General features: G+C 39.7%; 1 protein-coding gene across 3 annotated transcripts in view; it reads right to left on the bottom strand.

Moving 5' to 3' along the window:
- SLCO5A1 (solute carrier organic anion transporter family member 5A1) overlaps positions 1-18,174 on the bottom strand; it is a 149,870-nt gene that overhangs the window by 29,552 nt on the left and 102,144 nt on the right. For all 3 annotated transcript variants that reach the window (XR_015246801.1, XM_086695522.1, XM_086695523.1), the window contains one exon: positions 3,052-3,250. Coding sequence is in view for 2 of the 3 variants with exons in the window: in XM_086695522.1 (XP_086551648.1) it covers positions 3,052-3,250 (199 nt within the window). In the remaining variant the exon portion in view is untranslated. The remainder of the gene's footprint in view (positions 1-3,051; positions 3,251-18,174) is intronic.

Here is an 18,174-nt window from a genome sequence, read left to right as displayed (position 1 = left end):
TAGGAAGTCATACATAATGTCTCAATTTGGTTAATTTACACATTATGTCTTGAAAATACAGAGGTAAACACCAGAAGAGTATTTGTGATGACTGATAACAATAGCTAACTTCCAGTGAGCGCTTACTGTGTGCCAGGCACCAAGGTGAGAGCTTTACACGTGCTACTCATGCTGTCCCCGCCTGCAGCCTCTAAGGTGATTCTTATTGCTGTAGATGAAATGTCTGGGTCCCCATAGCATTCATAGGTTGAAAACTAACCCCCAGTGTGATGATATTTGGAGGTTGGGCCTTGGGGAGGTGATTAGGCCATGAGGTTGGAGCCCTCATGAATGGGATGAGTGCCCTTATGAAAAGGACTCTAGAGAGATGCCCTACCCCTTCCACCATATGAGGACACAGAGAAAAGACCACCATTCATGAATCAAGGAGGGGAGCCTCATAAGACACCGAATCTGCCGGCACCTTGATCACGGACTTCCCGGCCTCCAGAACCGTGAGCAATAAATTTCTGTTGTTTCTAAACCACCCAGTCTATGATACTCTGTTACACCTGAAGGAACTAAGGCATTATTATCATCACCCTCTTTTACAGATAAGGATACTGAGGCTTACAGTTAAGCAACTGGCCAAGCAGAGTGAAGATACAAATTCAGCTTTAACTCAAGAATCTGGGCTCCTATTCTAAACTGCCCTTAAATTTTTGAAGACTTTATTTCCTATGCCATTGTAATAGGCACGGAAAAGAAGTTGTGTATCAGTATGTGCATTGCCCAGACCCACATCTCTTGGTGAAAAAAAGACTCCTGAGACAAGTGACCATATTCTGTCATCCAAATAAGCTCTGATTGGCAGTTCCTCCTTTTTTCTTTCTGATATTCTAGGTTGGCTAAGTGAAATTAAAGCTCTTCTTGTTCAAAGTTCAAGTGGAACATTTTATAAGATAAAACTCCACTGAAAATCAAAAGGATACGGTGCTCGTTGATACCAAGCACCAAAATCTAGGCACTGAAATTCTGTCCAATAAGTAGATTCTAATAACCCCAATGTGCTCAAGAAATATAAGTCATGGTTTTCATAACTCTCAAAGAAGAATTTTCCACCTTCCTTTGGACAGGGTGTGGGAAACTGACCCTCAGATCCATTGCTGGTAAGGGTACAAATTTATACAACACCTGGGGAGGCAATATTCAATGCAATCTCATTTCTGGGAATCTATCCTACAAATACATGGCACACAGGAGAAGTGATATAGGCATGAGATTATTTTTTGCAGCATTATTTTTAATGACTAAAGATTGGAAACCGCCTGTCAAATGGGGACTGGTTAAATTACAAAACAGAATTAAATGGAATGTTACATAGCAGTTAAAAGGAGTGCTAACGGCACGGACTCTGAATTCTCTGGGGTGAAGTCTGAATTAAGTTTGATGTAACATCCAGCACAGCCACCCTGGGTCATAAAATCTTCAATTTTCAAGGATTTAGTCATCTGCTTGTTTAGCGTAGCCATTATTAAAAGTTAAGTTATATAGGGGCGCCTGGGTGGCTCAGTCAGTTAAGTGGCCGACTTCGGCTCAGGTCATGATCTCATGGTCCATGAGTTCAAGCCCCGCGTCAGGCTCTGTGCTGACAGCTCAGAGCCTGGAGCCTGTTTCAGATTCTGTGTCTCCCTCTCTCTGACCCTCCTCCGTTCATGCTCTGTCTCTCTCTGTCTCAAAAATAAATAAACGTTAAAAAAAAATTTTTTTTAAGTTAAGTTATATAAACTTACAGTTAAATAAATAATACAAAGATAATAAATACTCAATTCATTGCCTCCTAATTATTTTATTATACTACTCTCTACGTCTTCACCAGGCTCTTTAAGTCTAAATACCTCTTTGATAGAAATATTATATAATGGTACGTGACTGGGCATCTCCTCCCAGCTTGGTGTTCAGTATCTTCACGCGGTTAGCTTGCAATCAGCGTCAGTGGGGATAGTCAAATCTCCGAAATCGGCAAATGCTACAGGTTGGAACTTTTTTCTTAGCTGTGTGTTACATATTATCAGCATTACCCCCAGTACGTGTGTTCTGTACCTCAGTTTTGCCATCTGTAAAACCAAGATTATCATAGAACCTACCTGATAGGGTTGTCATGAGGATTAATGAGTAAAGCATCAGAAAGTGTCGATATAAGGGTAGCCTAGGCTCTGTATTATTATTACTGGCACAGAAAGATCTCCAAGCTATATTGTCATATATTTTTTAAAGCTGGGAAAGCATATATAGAATGCTACCTTTTGGCTATAACACAGGTAAAACTTTAAATACATGTTCATAGTCTCTTCGATAAAGAAGCCTTGGCAGGACATGTAAGAAATGAATTAAAGTGCCTGCCTCGTTTGTCTCTGACCGGGGCGGGGGAGATGAGGTGGAGGACTTGGGTAAGAGCAAGACTTTTCTTTCCCGTTACATTGCCACTGAGCTTTATGTTCTTCGACTATGTGAACATATTAGCGACTCAAAACATTGCGTTATAAAGAAGAACCATTTCTTGGGGCGCCTGGGTGGCTCAGTCGGTTGAGCGTCCGACTTCGGCTCAGGTCATGATCTCACAGCTCGTGAGTTTGAGCCCCGCGTCGGGCTCTGTGCTGACAGCCCAGAGCCTGGAGGCTGCTTCTGCTTCTGTGTCTCCCTCTCTCTCTGCCCCTAACCCACTCACATTCTGTCTCTGTCTCTCTCAAAAATAAATAAACATTTAAAAAAAAAAAAAAAAAAGAAGAACCATTTCCTTTAACCCAACAAGCATCTCCTCCTCATCTGTTATAACCAAAATACTAGGAGACACTCTGTGAGGGTCAAAAAGGGCATGGACCAAGGAGGGACCAGTGCCGCTGCCTTCCACGAGTGCATGCCCCCCCCCCGCGCCCCCTCCCCAGGAGACGAAACGTGCACAGGAGACCCGCCTAGAGCAGGAGACGGTCCAGCCCTGGGTACCAACACTACAGGGCTTTGCACTCAACTCATGATCAGGACGATACAAAATGGCTCTTTCAGGATACTTACCCTGTTGTATATGGGATGTTTATGCCCCCTAGATTAATACTTTCACATCCAACGATAAACAGGGTGGAAAAACACAGTAAGGATACACCACTGCAGATCATGGCTAGTTTCGCAGATTCTCTTGCACCAAGTTTCAGTTTTTTTATAATGTAGCCTCCCAGGACAATCCCCACACCGGCACTGGGGACAATAATAACACCTAGAGAGAAGAAGGGAAGGACAGGATTACTCTGAAGGTTAACGTACACTGTAATTTGTTTTCTAATTACTCCTGTTCCTACTTACTGATTAGCACTGAGGAAAAAAAAAATCCCGTAATCAATAAATCTTCAATGTGTATGATTTTATAGTATAATTTGTTTTCAACACATACAACCAACAAAGGACACATATCCAGAACGTAAAATAACTTTTACAAATCAATAAAATAAAGACAAGCAACCCACTGAAAAAGTGAACGAAACGTGAACAGGCCCTTCACTAAAGAGGAAATCCAGCTGACCAACAAACACATGAAGGTGCTCACCCTCATTGCTAAGAGGGAAATACAAGTTAAAACCATAGTAAAATACTACTCTGCACCAATTGTGTCAATAAAAATTTAAAAGGCCGATGCTACCACATGTTGGCGAAGTCATAGAGCAGTGGTCACTCTCTGCACAGCTGGTGGGATGTAAACTGTGACAGCTACTTTGAGAACAGTTCGCCATTATCTGGTAGAATTGAAGATACACCCATCCTGTGACAATCCTGGATCTATACCCTAAGGAAACTCAGGCACATGGGGATCAAAAGAAGTGTACCAGAGGGGAGCCTGAGTGGCTCAGTCAGTTAAGCTCTGACTCTTGATTTCGGCTCAGGTCATGATCTCACAGTTCATGGAATTGGGCCCCTCGTCAGGCTCTGCGCTGACAGCATAGAAACTGCTTGGGATTCTCTCTCTCCCTCCCTCTCTGCCCCTCCCCTGTTTGTGTACACATTCTTTCTCTCTCTTTCTCAAAAATAAATAAATACACATTTAAAAAAAGAAGTGTACAAGAAATCTGATGCATCATAATAGCCAAAAACTGGAAATAAACCAAATGTCCATTAATAGATACATTGCATGTTATAAATTCATATGATGAAAGGCCACTCTACAGCAACAAAAGTGAAGGTCATGACAATGCTCAACTATGAGGATGGATCATACACATGCAATGTTCGATGAAAGAAACAAAACAGAACACATGACATGAGGGCATCTGTAAAAAGTTCAAGTGCAGATAGAACTGAATGCTTTGTTTAGGAATACATATATAGGCAGCGCCACTACGAAGAAAACCGAGAAAGTAAGGGTCATAAATCCAAGATAGTAGGGGGAACAGGTGGGGTCAGGAAAGGATACAGGGTGCTCCTGGAATACTGAAAACATGCCATTCCATGCCCTGGGTAATAGTGACACAAATGTTCACTTTATGATTATTCATTATCTCTCAATTTTGATTCACATATTTCTGTGTGCATTATGTTTCATAGCTTTTTTAAAAGCTAAGAGAAAAGCTATATTGCCTGCCCCAAGAACCTCATAATCTAAAATAAAAATAAACAAATTAGACTACAATAAAACAATTAGACAAAAGGCAGGAAGAATACTGGAAAAGAAGCATGTGAGCCTTCTCTGGGAGAAATCAGGGAGGGCTTCACAGAAGTGGCAGTATTTGTATTTGAGCCAAGTATGAAGAAGAGAGCAAGGTGAAGACTGAAATGAGACAAATATGTCACGAGAGATCTTGGCAAGAGCAATGTTAAGGGTGTTGTGAAGGAAGAAGCCAGATTCAGACTCTTTCCAGAACTTGGGCTACAAAAGGAAAAATGGGTGTGGGTCTAGGGTAAGAGTGGGATTAAGGTAGAGTTTGGACTTGGAGAATGTCATGCATTTGCTAAGACTGGAGGGGACTAAGCATATTTATATACTGACAAAAACAGACTAAAAAGGAAGGGGAGGTTAAATGTGGAGGGAAAGGTTTATCTGACACCAATGCACGATCCTTGAGAAGTCAAGAGAATATGGAATTAACAGCATAGATGATCACATTAGCACTAGATGGGGAGAGAGAGAGACCCCTTAATTCCAGCTAGGAACAGGATAGGGGAGAAGGGGGTGGGGGAGAAGTCAACAGGTGGGTGGTAGCTCCTCAAACTGTAGTTTTTCTGTTTCATAATTTTTCCATTACTTTGCAGACATAATGTAATATGTGTTACAACAGAACACTTGAAAAGCATAGAGAAGTATGAAGGAACAAACTCCATTGATTACATCCTGGCATATTTCACTCCAGTCTTTTTTCCATGCTTTTTTTCTTTAAGAATTGGTAACATGCTATAGATTCTTTTTTTACATGGCTTTGGTTTTTTATATCCGGGTGTGTTTGTTTTTTCTGTATAATTGAAAACAAAACTAACTCTTAGAGGAAAGGGATATTGAGAAATTTTTTTTATTTTTATTAAAAAATTTTTTTTTAATGTTTATTCATTTTTTGATAGAGACAGAACATGAGCGGGGAAGGGGCAGAGAGAGAGACACAGAATCTGAAACAGGCTCCAGGCTCCAAGCTGTCAGCACGGAGCCCGACGCGGGGCTCGAACTCACGGACCGTGAGATCATGACCTGAGCCGAAGTCGGTCGCCCAACCAACCGAGCCACCCAGGAGCCCCAGGGATAGTGAGAATTTTAAATACAGCCAAGGATTAGAATAATTGTTGTAGGAGAGTAAAATGAGAATATGCAATAGGCTTTGCAAGTGGAGAGCCCAACGGGTCCAGATGAGATTGGCTTTCAGAAGTCTGTAGTCTCCAGCAGCACACACGGTTGGATGGTTTTTGCTCCAGCATGTTCAGCAGCCCACATAAAGGAGCAGAGAAGGATTAGATTAATCTAAAACCTGAGCTTTGCCTGGCAACCAGTGTTCATCTTGTAATCCCCACGACAGCCCTGATTTTGCAAAATCAGTAATGACCTTTTTACAGATGAGGAAACTGACAGCTCAGAGGAGTGTCCAACAGCATACACAAGGGAGAGAGTGTTTCACAAGGAAAAGTGAGGTCTCTGATTCCCAGCCCAGCACTCTGTCCACATCACCACAGATGTCTCTGAGAGTTAACAGGTCCCTGGAATCTTCTAGGTAAATTGAACAGAGCTCTGGGCTTAAATGAGCTGCTTAATAAAATATCATCATTGTTAAGGAAGAGTACGCATTCTATTTACACAAATAAATAGGCAAGACTTTCTCTTTAAAGTGAAAATGACACATTCATGAAATCTTTATTTCAATTAAATAATGTATACTGTTCTAGACCCCCAGGATAACAAACAAAACAAACCTCCATGCTCATAGCTCAAGTCACAATTTAAAAGTAATGTAATTGGGGTGCCTGGGTGGCTCAGTCGGTTAGGCGGCCGACTTTGACTCAGGTCATGATCTCGCGATCCGTGAGTTTGAGTTCGAGCCCCGCGTCAGGCTCTGTGCTGACAGCTCAGAGCCTGGAGCCTGTTTCGGATTCTGTGTCTCCCTCTCTGTGACCCTCCCCTGTTCATGCTCTGTCTCTCCTGTCTCAAAAATAAATAATAAATAAATAAATAAATAAATAAATAAATAAAAATAAAAGTAATATAATTTATTTGACTATGCGTTCTAATTAGTATTCAACTCTTCAAAACAGCAAATTTGTCACCGGTAAATATGAGGTTATATTGAACAGAGTGAAGACGCCTTAAAATTTTCTCCTGATGTCCCTGTCTCATCTAAATCTCACTGCACTATCCAAACAGAAATTCTGACCATCCGTTCATGGTAATCTGTACATCATTCAGATCTCCAGCTTAAGTAAGAGACCCAAACGTCTCCTTGTTAGAATATCAGGCACAGGGGATAAATAGGGCAGATTTGGTGCTGGGGAGAACGGGGGTAACAGTAGAGCCTCCTCGCTGCCCCTTCTGAAAGCCTGGCTCTGGGGAAACCAGATTGTGCAGAGCCTGGAGGGGCTGGAAGTTGGTTTCCCACCCAGCACCACACTGCATCCTAGGCCCGGCCAACTCCCCCACTGCCTTGTAGGGAGGGGAAATTACAGGCATCTTCTGCTTTCGCTAACCAAAAGAAATCCAAAAAGGATTTTCACTTTTATGGGGGGAAAAAAAAGGCGAAGAGTGAAAATAGCATTCAGCATTTGTTTGGCAACAAGGGGTTATAAAGGCACTGAGAGCGGCCCCGCCAAGCCCCTTCCCTGGGAACCACACTCAGCATCTCAGCATCAGGCCCTGCAGCTTTGAAGTGTCTCTGAGCATCTGTGCTTTATCTCCATTTGTTTTGTGTATCACCAGGAAGAGGTTCCTAAGGTATTAGAAGAGCCTAAGAGGGGTTGTATTTTGAGCCTGGTAATGCTCAACATTTTTTCCATATAAATTAACTATAACTGCTTCTCCGCCTTATGCCCTTCTGGCTTATGAAAGGCTTCATTGGAACACTCGACTTTTAGATAGCAATAAATAAATATTATAAGATGTAAATATATGAGATGGGATCTCCCAGCAGAAGCTGCCTGCCTGCCAAGCACCGCGTCTGCATTCAAATCCACCTCACTGGCTGGTGCTCACCCCTTCCCTTTGTCCTCAGAACCCAGAGAGCCCTCTTCCAACTGCCTCCTGGCTCCTCAGAGCCTCTGCTCCCTATCAGCCCCTCTCCCAGCCCTGGCGGGATGGCTGTGCAGTCCCCGAGTTTCTGTTCCTCACGCCCTCTAGTGGCCAAGACATGGCTGGGACCCAGGGGGTACAAGAGGGTGGGCAGGGGAAAAAAGCATCAAGTCTGTGTGTATGAGGGGAGACGGTGGAGCTCTGAACTCAGGGACCCAGCCTGAGGTAGCGGTAGAGGATAGAAGCCAGTGCATTTGCAGATGTCTAAGAGACAAATGCAGGTAAGAGTACAGGCCACATGGACACATTCCCGGAGTTCAAATCTCAGCTCTGCCACCTACAAACTGTGTGTCCTTGGACAAATTTCTGAATATTCCCAGGCCTCCGATTTTCTCATCTGTAAAACGTGGCTAAGAATAGTATCTTCCTCATAGGTTGTTAGCTTTAAGTGAGTTAAGAGATATAAAGTGCTTAAGACAGTGTCTGACTCATAGTATATGAGTCAGGACTTAATAAATGTTGGTGATCATCATCATAAATATAAACATCATTATTATCTACCTAATATTAATGAGTTTAACATTTGCACAAATCAACATATTGAAATTATAATTAGGCAAAAATCTCTATACGTTATTTTATCTATAGGATTGAATCTGTAAGATTGAACACTAAACTTTTATGTGTTCTTTAATATATAAGCCTTTGAGGTTTAGCTACTATGTAGTTTTTTTTTTAACATTTATTTACTCTTGAGAGACGGAGAGAGACAGAGCATGAGCAGGGGAGGGGCAGAGAGAGAGGGAGACACAGAATCCGAAGCAGGCTCCAGGCTCTGAGCTGTCAGCCCAGAGCCCAAGGCAGGGCTCGAACTCACGGACCGCGATATCATGACCTGAGCCAAAGTTGGACGCTCAACCGACTGAGCCACCCGGGCGCCCCACTACTATGTGTTTTAAATACATACATCTCTGTTAGCTATTTAGTACTGTGTGTATATGTCTGAATTTAAAGACCTCATAGCTACATTAATTGTCAACAAAGCAGAGGATCCTGTTTCACTTCATAAAAGGTCTGTGAACATCCTGCTGTTTTCAAGTTGGAAATCTTTTATCTGCTTACTTATCCAAGCAAGTCAACATGTTAATTGTCCTACTTCCTTTCTTTCTCTTATGTCAAGCACTATCCCGTAATATTCAATTTTGAAGTTTTTACTCTGAGTCACAATATTGCTTGCCCTTATAAAGTGTAACTTCATGGAGTCCAAAGGTCTTTATGAAAAATGATATTCACTGAATTGCCAAATATTAAAGCTACTGGTGGAATTTTTCCCCTCCCCTCTAGTTTTTGTTAATATGTAGAAATTATCTGTATTGCAAATAGACACATAAAACATACCTATGCTTAATGCATGACTTGGGATGCAAAAAAACCTTAAACTGAAAAGGAAGAGGAAAAGATTAGGTGACCCACTCATCATCGAGAACGTTCCAGGCTCAGGGAACCTGAATTGTGCCACTATTGCTATTGAACAATAATTTACTTTCATGGTACCCAGGGCTAACTCCTGTCATGAGGCCTTCCACTGTCTGTTGTGTTTACCTCTTTCTTTCCTGCTAGACTCTCAGGTCTTTGTACATGGCAGGGACTTTATCTTTATGATCTTCATACCTTTCTAGCACTTACCAGGACCTGGAAATGTAGGGATGAAAGAACAAGCTTTGTTATTTAGAATTTATTATACAAAAACTTCAAATGGCCTATTCATTTCCATTTTCTAATTATTCCTGAACTAGGCTATATCCTATTTTACAAGTAGGAAATCTAAGACCTCATTCGGGACCAAAATAAGCTGCTAAAGATCAGTCTAAGCCTGGCAGGCACTAAATGATGCCTGAAAAATTTCGCTGTTATCAAAATTCTGAGTTGAGCGTTATTAGCAAAAATGTAACTGGCAAGCCACTGAAGGTGACAAGGCACGTGATGCCTATGATGTCCGCAGCCCTCTGATACCTCTTTTCTATCACGAAATCACAATGGTGCAAAATGTCCCACTGTGGTGTGAACTAAGTTAACAGATACTCAGAATCTCAGATGTCCTCATGCGCTTTTCTCTAAATTCACTGATCCTATGTGTTTCACATCCAAAGTTTTCTTTAGTTATGTTGAAAAATAAATGGTTTGCAAACGTAAGTCAGTAAGAAATAAGCCATTATGACTTTGAGGTTCTGCTGCTGCCTTGGGGGAAGGGAGCTGGGCACAGGGAAGGAGGGGAAAGAACAGGATGGGCATCTGGAAAAGAAGGAAGTCCAGTTTGTTCTCATTCATTCGTTCTCTATTTCTCCCTCTCTTTTTACACACACATACACATACACACGCACAGGTGTAGACTATATACCACATACAGTGACATATAGTATCTCATCTCATTCCCAGAATTGTGTGGATTTTGAGTTGCTCTGAAATCAGAATGTGTCTTACAATCAAAAGTATCTTAGCCTCGTGGCATAATCGAATTAAAAGCATTTTCCTTTCATAGACTCCAAATCATGCAGCATCGTACAATTAATGGTGTCTTAGGCTGGAAGAAAGATAGCCTCTTTCCACATCACAGATGAGGAAACATCTAACGATGTGATAGAGCAGGGAAACAAACTCAAATTTATTTAACTTTTCCAAAGACTGTGCTTCTAATCTTATAATACAAAACAAATGTTTTTCCTATCATCCAGGGTAAATGAGTTTACCCTTTTCAGCTTCTACTTTTCCTTGCAACATTTTCTACAGGAAGTTAATCACAAGGAATAAAAGAATAAAAGGGGAATAAAAGAAGAGAATATTTAAAAAATCCAAACCTTAAAGCTAGCAAATTTTAAGTGCTCCGAGAATAGACAGCATAGTAAGCATACATTTTCACAAACAATACATAAATCCACAAAGTGTCACAAGAAGCACAATATATCTCTTCCTCCTTCATATCTCAGTATCACCCTTGTGAAAAATCTCAGAAATCCTTTCACAAACTATGATTCGGTGTATCGGGGTGAATGTCTGGTATCCCTTTTATAATTCAGTGGCTGTCGTAAGACAGAGAACAGACAGTTTCTTTAAATCCACAATATCTCATGGCATAACATCTAGTCACATTCTAAAGCAGGGGCAGCAAAGCCCAGAACCACGCCTTGTTTGGATTAGGAGAAACAGCCCATGTGTATTGAAGGGAACAGCGTGTGCCACCATCAAAGCTACCAATTCTGAAGGGAAGCCTATGGGCCAAATGGAAGAATTTATAGGAAGTTCTTTTAAGAATCCTCCTGAGGCGGATAGGCCGGCAGGGTGGCTCGCCTCACACAAGGCTGCTGCAGACAGCCTGTCTCAAGTTTTGCCCCTCTGTAGCTCCTGTTAGAGGACACAGTGCGAGAAGCAGACCTCTCCGACCACAGCTTCCTCTCCGAGTGCCCGGCAACAGCCACAGTGTGGCTCAGATGGAACCACTTGCAGCTAACCAAGAGAGAATGCTCTGAAATTTCTCGCCTGGCCTTGCTGAAATTACTAATAAAGGCTTTCAATGGAAGACACACTTCTAGAAGCCTCAGCCTCCGTGACTTCATCATGGAGATACAATATAAAGCTCATATTTAACTCCTACTAAGGCAAAGGGGGCTCATTCGCCTACAATAACACTTTCTTCAACTCTGCCAACACAGGGAGACACTGTACAGGAGAAGGGAAACATGAGATTCCCAATCTCGGGGATCCGAGGTCTCGGGAGCACTGAAGGAAAGGTAATAGAAAGGTACATTCAGCAAAGAAAACAACCACACTTTTCATTTCAGGTTTTTGCAAAGGCCCGGCTACGATAATACATAACGGCAAATGCCAAGCTGCGTCAGGAAAGGGATTCAAAAATCAAATCAAATTAATATTTCATCTTTTATGGCTTAGAAACCTAAGCGTTTTCTGCATGTAGGCAATAAAACCACAGAGGGCAAGAACAACTCGGAATGATGAGATACAAAAATCAGAGTGTTGCCTTCCATTTTTCACCAGCTCTGGGCAACTTCAGGCAAAACAGCGAAAGCTTGAACCAAACTACTGCAGAAAAGGAAAAAGCCTTGCAGAGGAAATTTCACAGGAGAATAATGGAGTCTTAGTAACTTTTTCGGTTTTTATAATAAGCCTCCAGCAAAGCCCTTGGTGTTAAGTTACTGCACTTTGTTTCCGTTCATAGAGGCAAGGGCTACAGATGTGGGCCAGTGCCAAATGCAAAACCCTCTTTGGAGGCCCTTTGGGCAAGATCCACTTTCTCTCTCAGCAGTTTTCAACTTCTCCCCTTTCCATTGTTGTCCAAATCCAGCCGCTCTCAGAGCTTTCCCATGGAGGAGGTTAATCGTCATTACGCCCACTAATAGCTGAGCCACAAAAACCCGACAAAGCTACCCTCCCCCTGGGAGAAGTAAGCAGATTTTTAAAACCCTATTTATCTGAAATTTTGAGACACACTTCTAAACACCTAACTATACCTGTTACAATGTCTTTGCTCCCCCCTCCAGGGGCCAAGTGCAGATTTGCTCATTAGATACCATATGAATTCTACCAAATTAATTCTAATTCTAATTTCATGAGGTGGACCAGAGCACCCATTTAATAAATACAGTCAATGCACTAACCCAAATGTTCTGTGCCTCTTTTTCTTTTTTTTTTTAAATTTACAGCTTCATTGAGCTATAATTAACATACCATACAATTCATCTACTTAAGTGTACAATCCAGTAACTTTCAGTATACTCCCAGACATACACAACCAATCCCACAATCATTGTTCGAACATTTTCATCACCCCCAAAAGAAATTCTGTATCCATTAGCTATCACCCCATTTCCTTCAAACTGTCTCCCTCAGCCCTAGACAAACTCTAGTCTACTTTCAGGCTGTATGGATTTACCCATCGTAGCCATTTCATATAAATGGAGTCATACACTATGTCTGTCTTGCTTCTGTCATTTAGCATAATGTATATAAGGTTCATTCATACTGTAGCATGTATCAGTTCTTCATTCCTATTTATGGCCAAACAACCAAACAACCCATTGCACTGATATACCACATTCGATTTATCCATTCATTCATCAGTGGGTATTTGGGCTGTTCCTATTTGTGGCTATTATGAATAATGTTGCGATGAATGTTCACGTTCAAGTTTCTATGTGGACATATGTTTCATTTCTCTGGATGCATGCCTAGAAATGGAATTTCTGGATCATACAGTGACTCTATGTTTGAGGAAGTGCCAAACTGTTTTCCAAAGTGGGTGCACCATTTGACATTTCTACCAGCAGTGCGTGAGGGTGCCAATTTCTTCCAATCCTTAATTGCTAATATCACAGATAACATTTGATTATTGTCATCTCAGTGGGTTTAAACTCGTATCTCATTGTGGTTTTGATTTTCACTTCCCTGATAACTAATGAGGTTGAGTATCTTTGTGTGGCCATTTGTATATCTTCTTTGGAGAAATGTCTGTTCAGATCCTTTGCCCAATTTTTAATTACTTTATTTTTCTTTTTACTATTGAGTTGTAAGGATACCTTATATATTCTATTTAAAAAAATTTTTAATGTGTATTTATTTTTGAGAGAGGGAGAGACAGAGCACGAGTGGGGAAGGGGCAGAGAGAGGAAGACACAAAATCCGAAGCAGGCTCCAAGCCCTGAGCTGTCAGCACAGAGCCCTACCCAGGGCTCAAACCCACAGGCCATGAGATCATGACCTGAGCCGAAGTCGGATGCTTAACCAACGGAGCCACCCAGGCAGCCCTCTTGATACATTCTAGATACAAGTCTTTTATCAGATATATACTTTCCAAATATTTTCCCCCATTCTGTGGGTTGCTTTTTACTTTTTTGTTGTTGTTTTGGAATTTTATTGGGTTTTTGGGTTTTATTTTATTTTGTTTTACTTTTCTGATGGTGTCCTTTGATTTACAAAAGTTTTTAATTTTGATGAAATCCAATTTATGTACTTTTTTCTTTGGTTGTATTATCTAATCCAAGGTTACAAAGATTTATGCCTATTTTTATTTCCAAGGGTATCATAATTTTAGCTTTTACATTAAGGCCTTGGATCCATTTTGAGTTAGTTTTTACATATGGTGTGAGGTATGGGTCCAGCCTCATTCTTTTGCATATGAAGATTCAATTGTCCCAGCACCATTTTTTGAAAAAACTATTCTTTTCTCATTGAATGGTCTTGGCATCCTTGTTGAAAATAAGTTGATCATAGATGTATGGGTTTGTTTCTGGACTTTCAATTCTATTCAATTGATATTTATGTTTATTTCAAATCAGTACCATATTGTCTTGATTATTGTTGCTTTTTATTAAGTTTGGAATCAAAAGGTCTAGGTCCTCCAACTTTTGTCTTTATCAAGATTGTTTTGGCTGTTCTGGGTTGCTTGCATTCCAAATGAATGTGTCAAATTCTGTAAAGAAGCCAGCTGGAATTTTGATGGGGATTATGCTGAATCTATCTAGGGAATACAGTCATCTTAATAACATTAAGTGCTCCAATTCATGAACATGAGACGTCTTTCTGTTTATTTAGGTTTTCTTTTTTTAAGCAATATTTTACAGTTTTTCAGAATATAAGTTTTGTACTTCTTTTATTAAATTTATTCTTAAGTATTAAATTCTTTCATGCTAGTGTAAATAGAATTTTTTCCTTAATTTCACTTTTAAAATTGTTCATTGCTAGTGTCTAGAAATACTATTGATTTTTGCATGTTACTCTTTTATTTTCCAACTTCACTGAATTCATTTACTAGTTCTAATACTTTTCTAGTGGATTCCTTAGGATGTTCTCTACATAAGATCATATAATCTCAATAGAGATAGTTTTACATCTTTGTTTTCAATCCAAATGTCTTTTATTTCAGTCTCTTAGTTAATTGCCCTGGCTAGAATCTCCAGTGCAATGGTGAATGCAAGTGGCAAGAACAGATATCTTTGTCTTGTTCCTGATCTTAGGGGGAAAGTATCAGTTTTTCATACGTATGATGTCAGCTGTGGGTTTCTTGCAGATGCCTTTTAATTCATCATGTCTTAATCTTCAATCATTTAAATAGTAGTCAAACTAAAATTCATTTTTGTTGTTACTTAAAAATGTGTTGCTAAGTATAACCTTCAGAAAACTCATAAAGTATACAATTTTTAAGACACATCAGGGCACCTGGGTGGCTCAGTACATTGAGTGTCTGACTCTTGATTTCAACTCAGGTCTTGATCTCATGGTTTGTTAGATTGAGCCCCGCATCAGTCTCTGTACTGACAGTGCGGAACCTGCTTGGGACTCTCTCTCCTTCTCTGCTTCTCCCTTGCACATGCACTCCCTCTCTCTCTCTTTCTCTCTCTCTCAAAATAAATAAACTTTTTTCAAAAGCTTTTTTTTTTTTACCTTAACAGAAAACACTTATTGAGCACCTACTGTATATGGGATTTTGTACTAGACTCTGGAGATAAATAGTGCATAAAACCGACAAAAATCCCTGCCCACATTGAGTTTACAATATACTGTAGGAAAACCAGATAATAAACAATAAATCAAGAACTAAGCAATTCTTACTGAATGTTAGAAGGTGAAAGCAGTCCAGAGAAAAAGGTTGAGCCTAGCAAGGAAAAAATCAAGACTTCTGGGAGAAGAGTTGCATTTTTTAATGGGGGATGCTGGTCTCACTGACATGGGGCCATTTGAGCAAAAACCTGGAGAACAGAGAATGCAGCATGCACAGGGAATACATGATATCCTAATTATACACTGTGTTCATCTATCCACTGAATTTTTATCTATCCCCTGAAGTAAGTTTACTGAGAGCCAAGATTATTATTAAAGGTCACAACATTTTATAACTAGAAGAAAATTCAAAAAATGATCAACCTTCCTTGCCTTCTGAAAGAGAAAGCTTAAGCTAGAAAACTAAGAACTCAGCAAAGCAGTGACACGTGAAATGGAAATCTTAAGCAGTATGATACATTCTGCACTTTATACCTAAAGACTTTGTTGTGTTTCAAAAGACATGCATAATTCCAACAGGTAATAATATTCACAAAATAAGTTTTACAGATAGAAACATACTCTGGTAATCTAATGGTCTGAGCAACTCTGGAGGACACCAAACCAACTATCAGAACTTAGGTTTCAGAAATCTACTAAAAAAAAATCTACGAATTAACCAACTTTTTAAAAAGAGGCATTGGGTAGAAAGCACTAGAAAAGAAACAGATGACATGGGTCTCACCTGACTTCCCAATGCGATGACGAGCACCACCAACTGATCCATTTTTAAATCTCGCAGCAAAATACCAATAGCCTCTTTCCCTTATTGTTCTGATCTTATCTACTCTCGGTTTTGAATAATAAAATCACACATTTGCAAATAAAACTTCTTTTAGGAAGACACTAAAGTATCTTGAAAAGATTCAAGAATAAGAAAATGCAATAAATATTTTAAATTTCAGCCCAAATGACATGTGAACCAGCAAAAGAAAAAATGACAGTGTAGCAACAGTCAATGCAATGTACCTCCCAACTAATAGCCATGGGTGCCTCTCATACTGTTGTGGTTACTGGTTCACTACCAGACCCAGATATTACACTGAGGGGGCTTCACCAGAATCAAAGGTAGCCCTGTATCTTTTCACATTTTTATTTTCACCAAATGAAGGACATGCAAGGCACCTGCCAAATAAAATAGATTTTTATTCAAAGCTGGAGAGGAATAGCCAACATCTTAGACAACTGGGCTGGAAATGAAAGCCACCATTGCAAGATGGGGAAGTGGACAGAATAAAAAAGAAGGCAATTTAATAGGTGTGACTCAAGTTGCAAGCTGTTAGAGCAAGAAAGGACTTTGTGTTTTAGTATTTACTATTATATTTTAGCCTTTACTAACATTTTCAAAATTATTCCTACATTATATGAAATTAATTGTTTGAGTTTCTTATTTGTTATCATAGAATCACAGAATTTGGGAGCTGTGATGGGGAGTGCTACTTATCCCCTGATGACTACCCTTCTTTCTTCTAGAAACACCAATAGTCTCCTACTGGTGGCAAGTTTTATTTATTTGTTTGTTTGTTTGTTTATTTTTATAAAAACCAGATAGCGAATATTTTCCACTCAGTGTGCCTGACAGTGCCTCTTACAACTACTGTTACAGTGCTAAAGTAGTCAGTCTTGTGTAAACAAATAAGTATAGCTGTGTTTCAATAAAATTTTATTTGCACATCAAACAAAACAAAACAAAACAAAACAAAACAAAACAAAACAGGTAACAGGCTACCTTTGACCCAAGGCTCCTATTCTAAAGTAGTAGTGTGGATTATGGTTGTCTGAAATGCAGACTACATTTCCCAGACTCCCTTGCAACTGGATGTGGCCATGAAATAAGTTCTGGTCAATGTGATGCAAGCAAAGGCAGTACATCCATTTACGCCTTTCTTCCCCTCTCCTACCACCCTGCGGCTATGAATGCTGGGTTGACAGCTACACCTCTCCTTTGGACCATGAGGACAAGAGTCCAGATGAAGCAGAAATTGGAAATTGTCTCAGTTACTGCAGTCACTATACCAATCCTGAGCTTCCTATGTCCAGACTTTTTTGTGAGGGTGAAATAAACATCTATTTTCCTTTGTCCTCTGTTATTTTGAGTCTCCAATATTCTCAGAAAAGTATAATCCTAACGTAACACAGGAGATCAGAGATCATTTCTTCAACTTCCTCATTTTATAGACGAGGAAGGAGAGAGAGAGAGAGATGTATGACTTAATTTGGATCAATAGCTTGTTAATGCCAAAACAAGGGCTAGACTGTAAATGTTTGATTCTAAATCCAAAAACTTTTCTAAATTTTGTATGAGGCTAACACTCCCATAGACATACATTTAAATTACAAACATTTGTTATTTTCTTTGTGTGATCTTTCTCAACCATTTAAGTCACTTGTTTTCCCTAAGAATGGGTGTTTGGTTTTTTCTAAAAGTGAAAGAAAAAATATTTTTATTTCTAGAAACTTGCTTTATGGTTAATTTTTCCAAATTGTATATTTCAGGAAGGGAAGTGTTTTAGACTAATTTCTCACCTAAAGCAGCAAAATTCCTCAAAATTCCTTTCAAAAAAATCTTACCTATTATTGTCTTGAATCATAAGGTACACATCAAAAAATAAATACTATGATTAAAGGTTAAATGTGGGAGCAAGCGGTCTTCAACTTTAACCAACATTAGCAGAAACAACCTAAAATCATATGAGGCAAATAAACTTTTATAGTGTTTTCAAAGCACATTCATATCAATCATTTAATGGATCAATCTAATGGCTCTATGAACAGGTATTATCTCCTCATAACACATAAGGAAACAGACTTTGGGAAAATGAAATGACAATATAATCATCATGATA

Source organism: Puma concolor, chromosome F2 (genome assembly GCF_028749965.1).
Source record: "Puma concolor isolate L17-30 chromosome F2, mPumCon1.1.hap2, whole genome shotgun sequence".
In the NCBI taxonomy this organism is placed as follows: domain Eukaryota; kingdom Metazoa; phylum Chordata; class Mammalia; order Carnivora; family Felidae; genus Puma; species Puma concolor.
The sequence above is the reverse complement of the archived record's forward strand: the minus strand, read 5'-3'. Positions and strand labels throughout refer to the sequence as shown.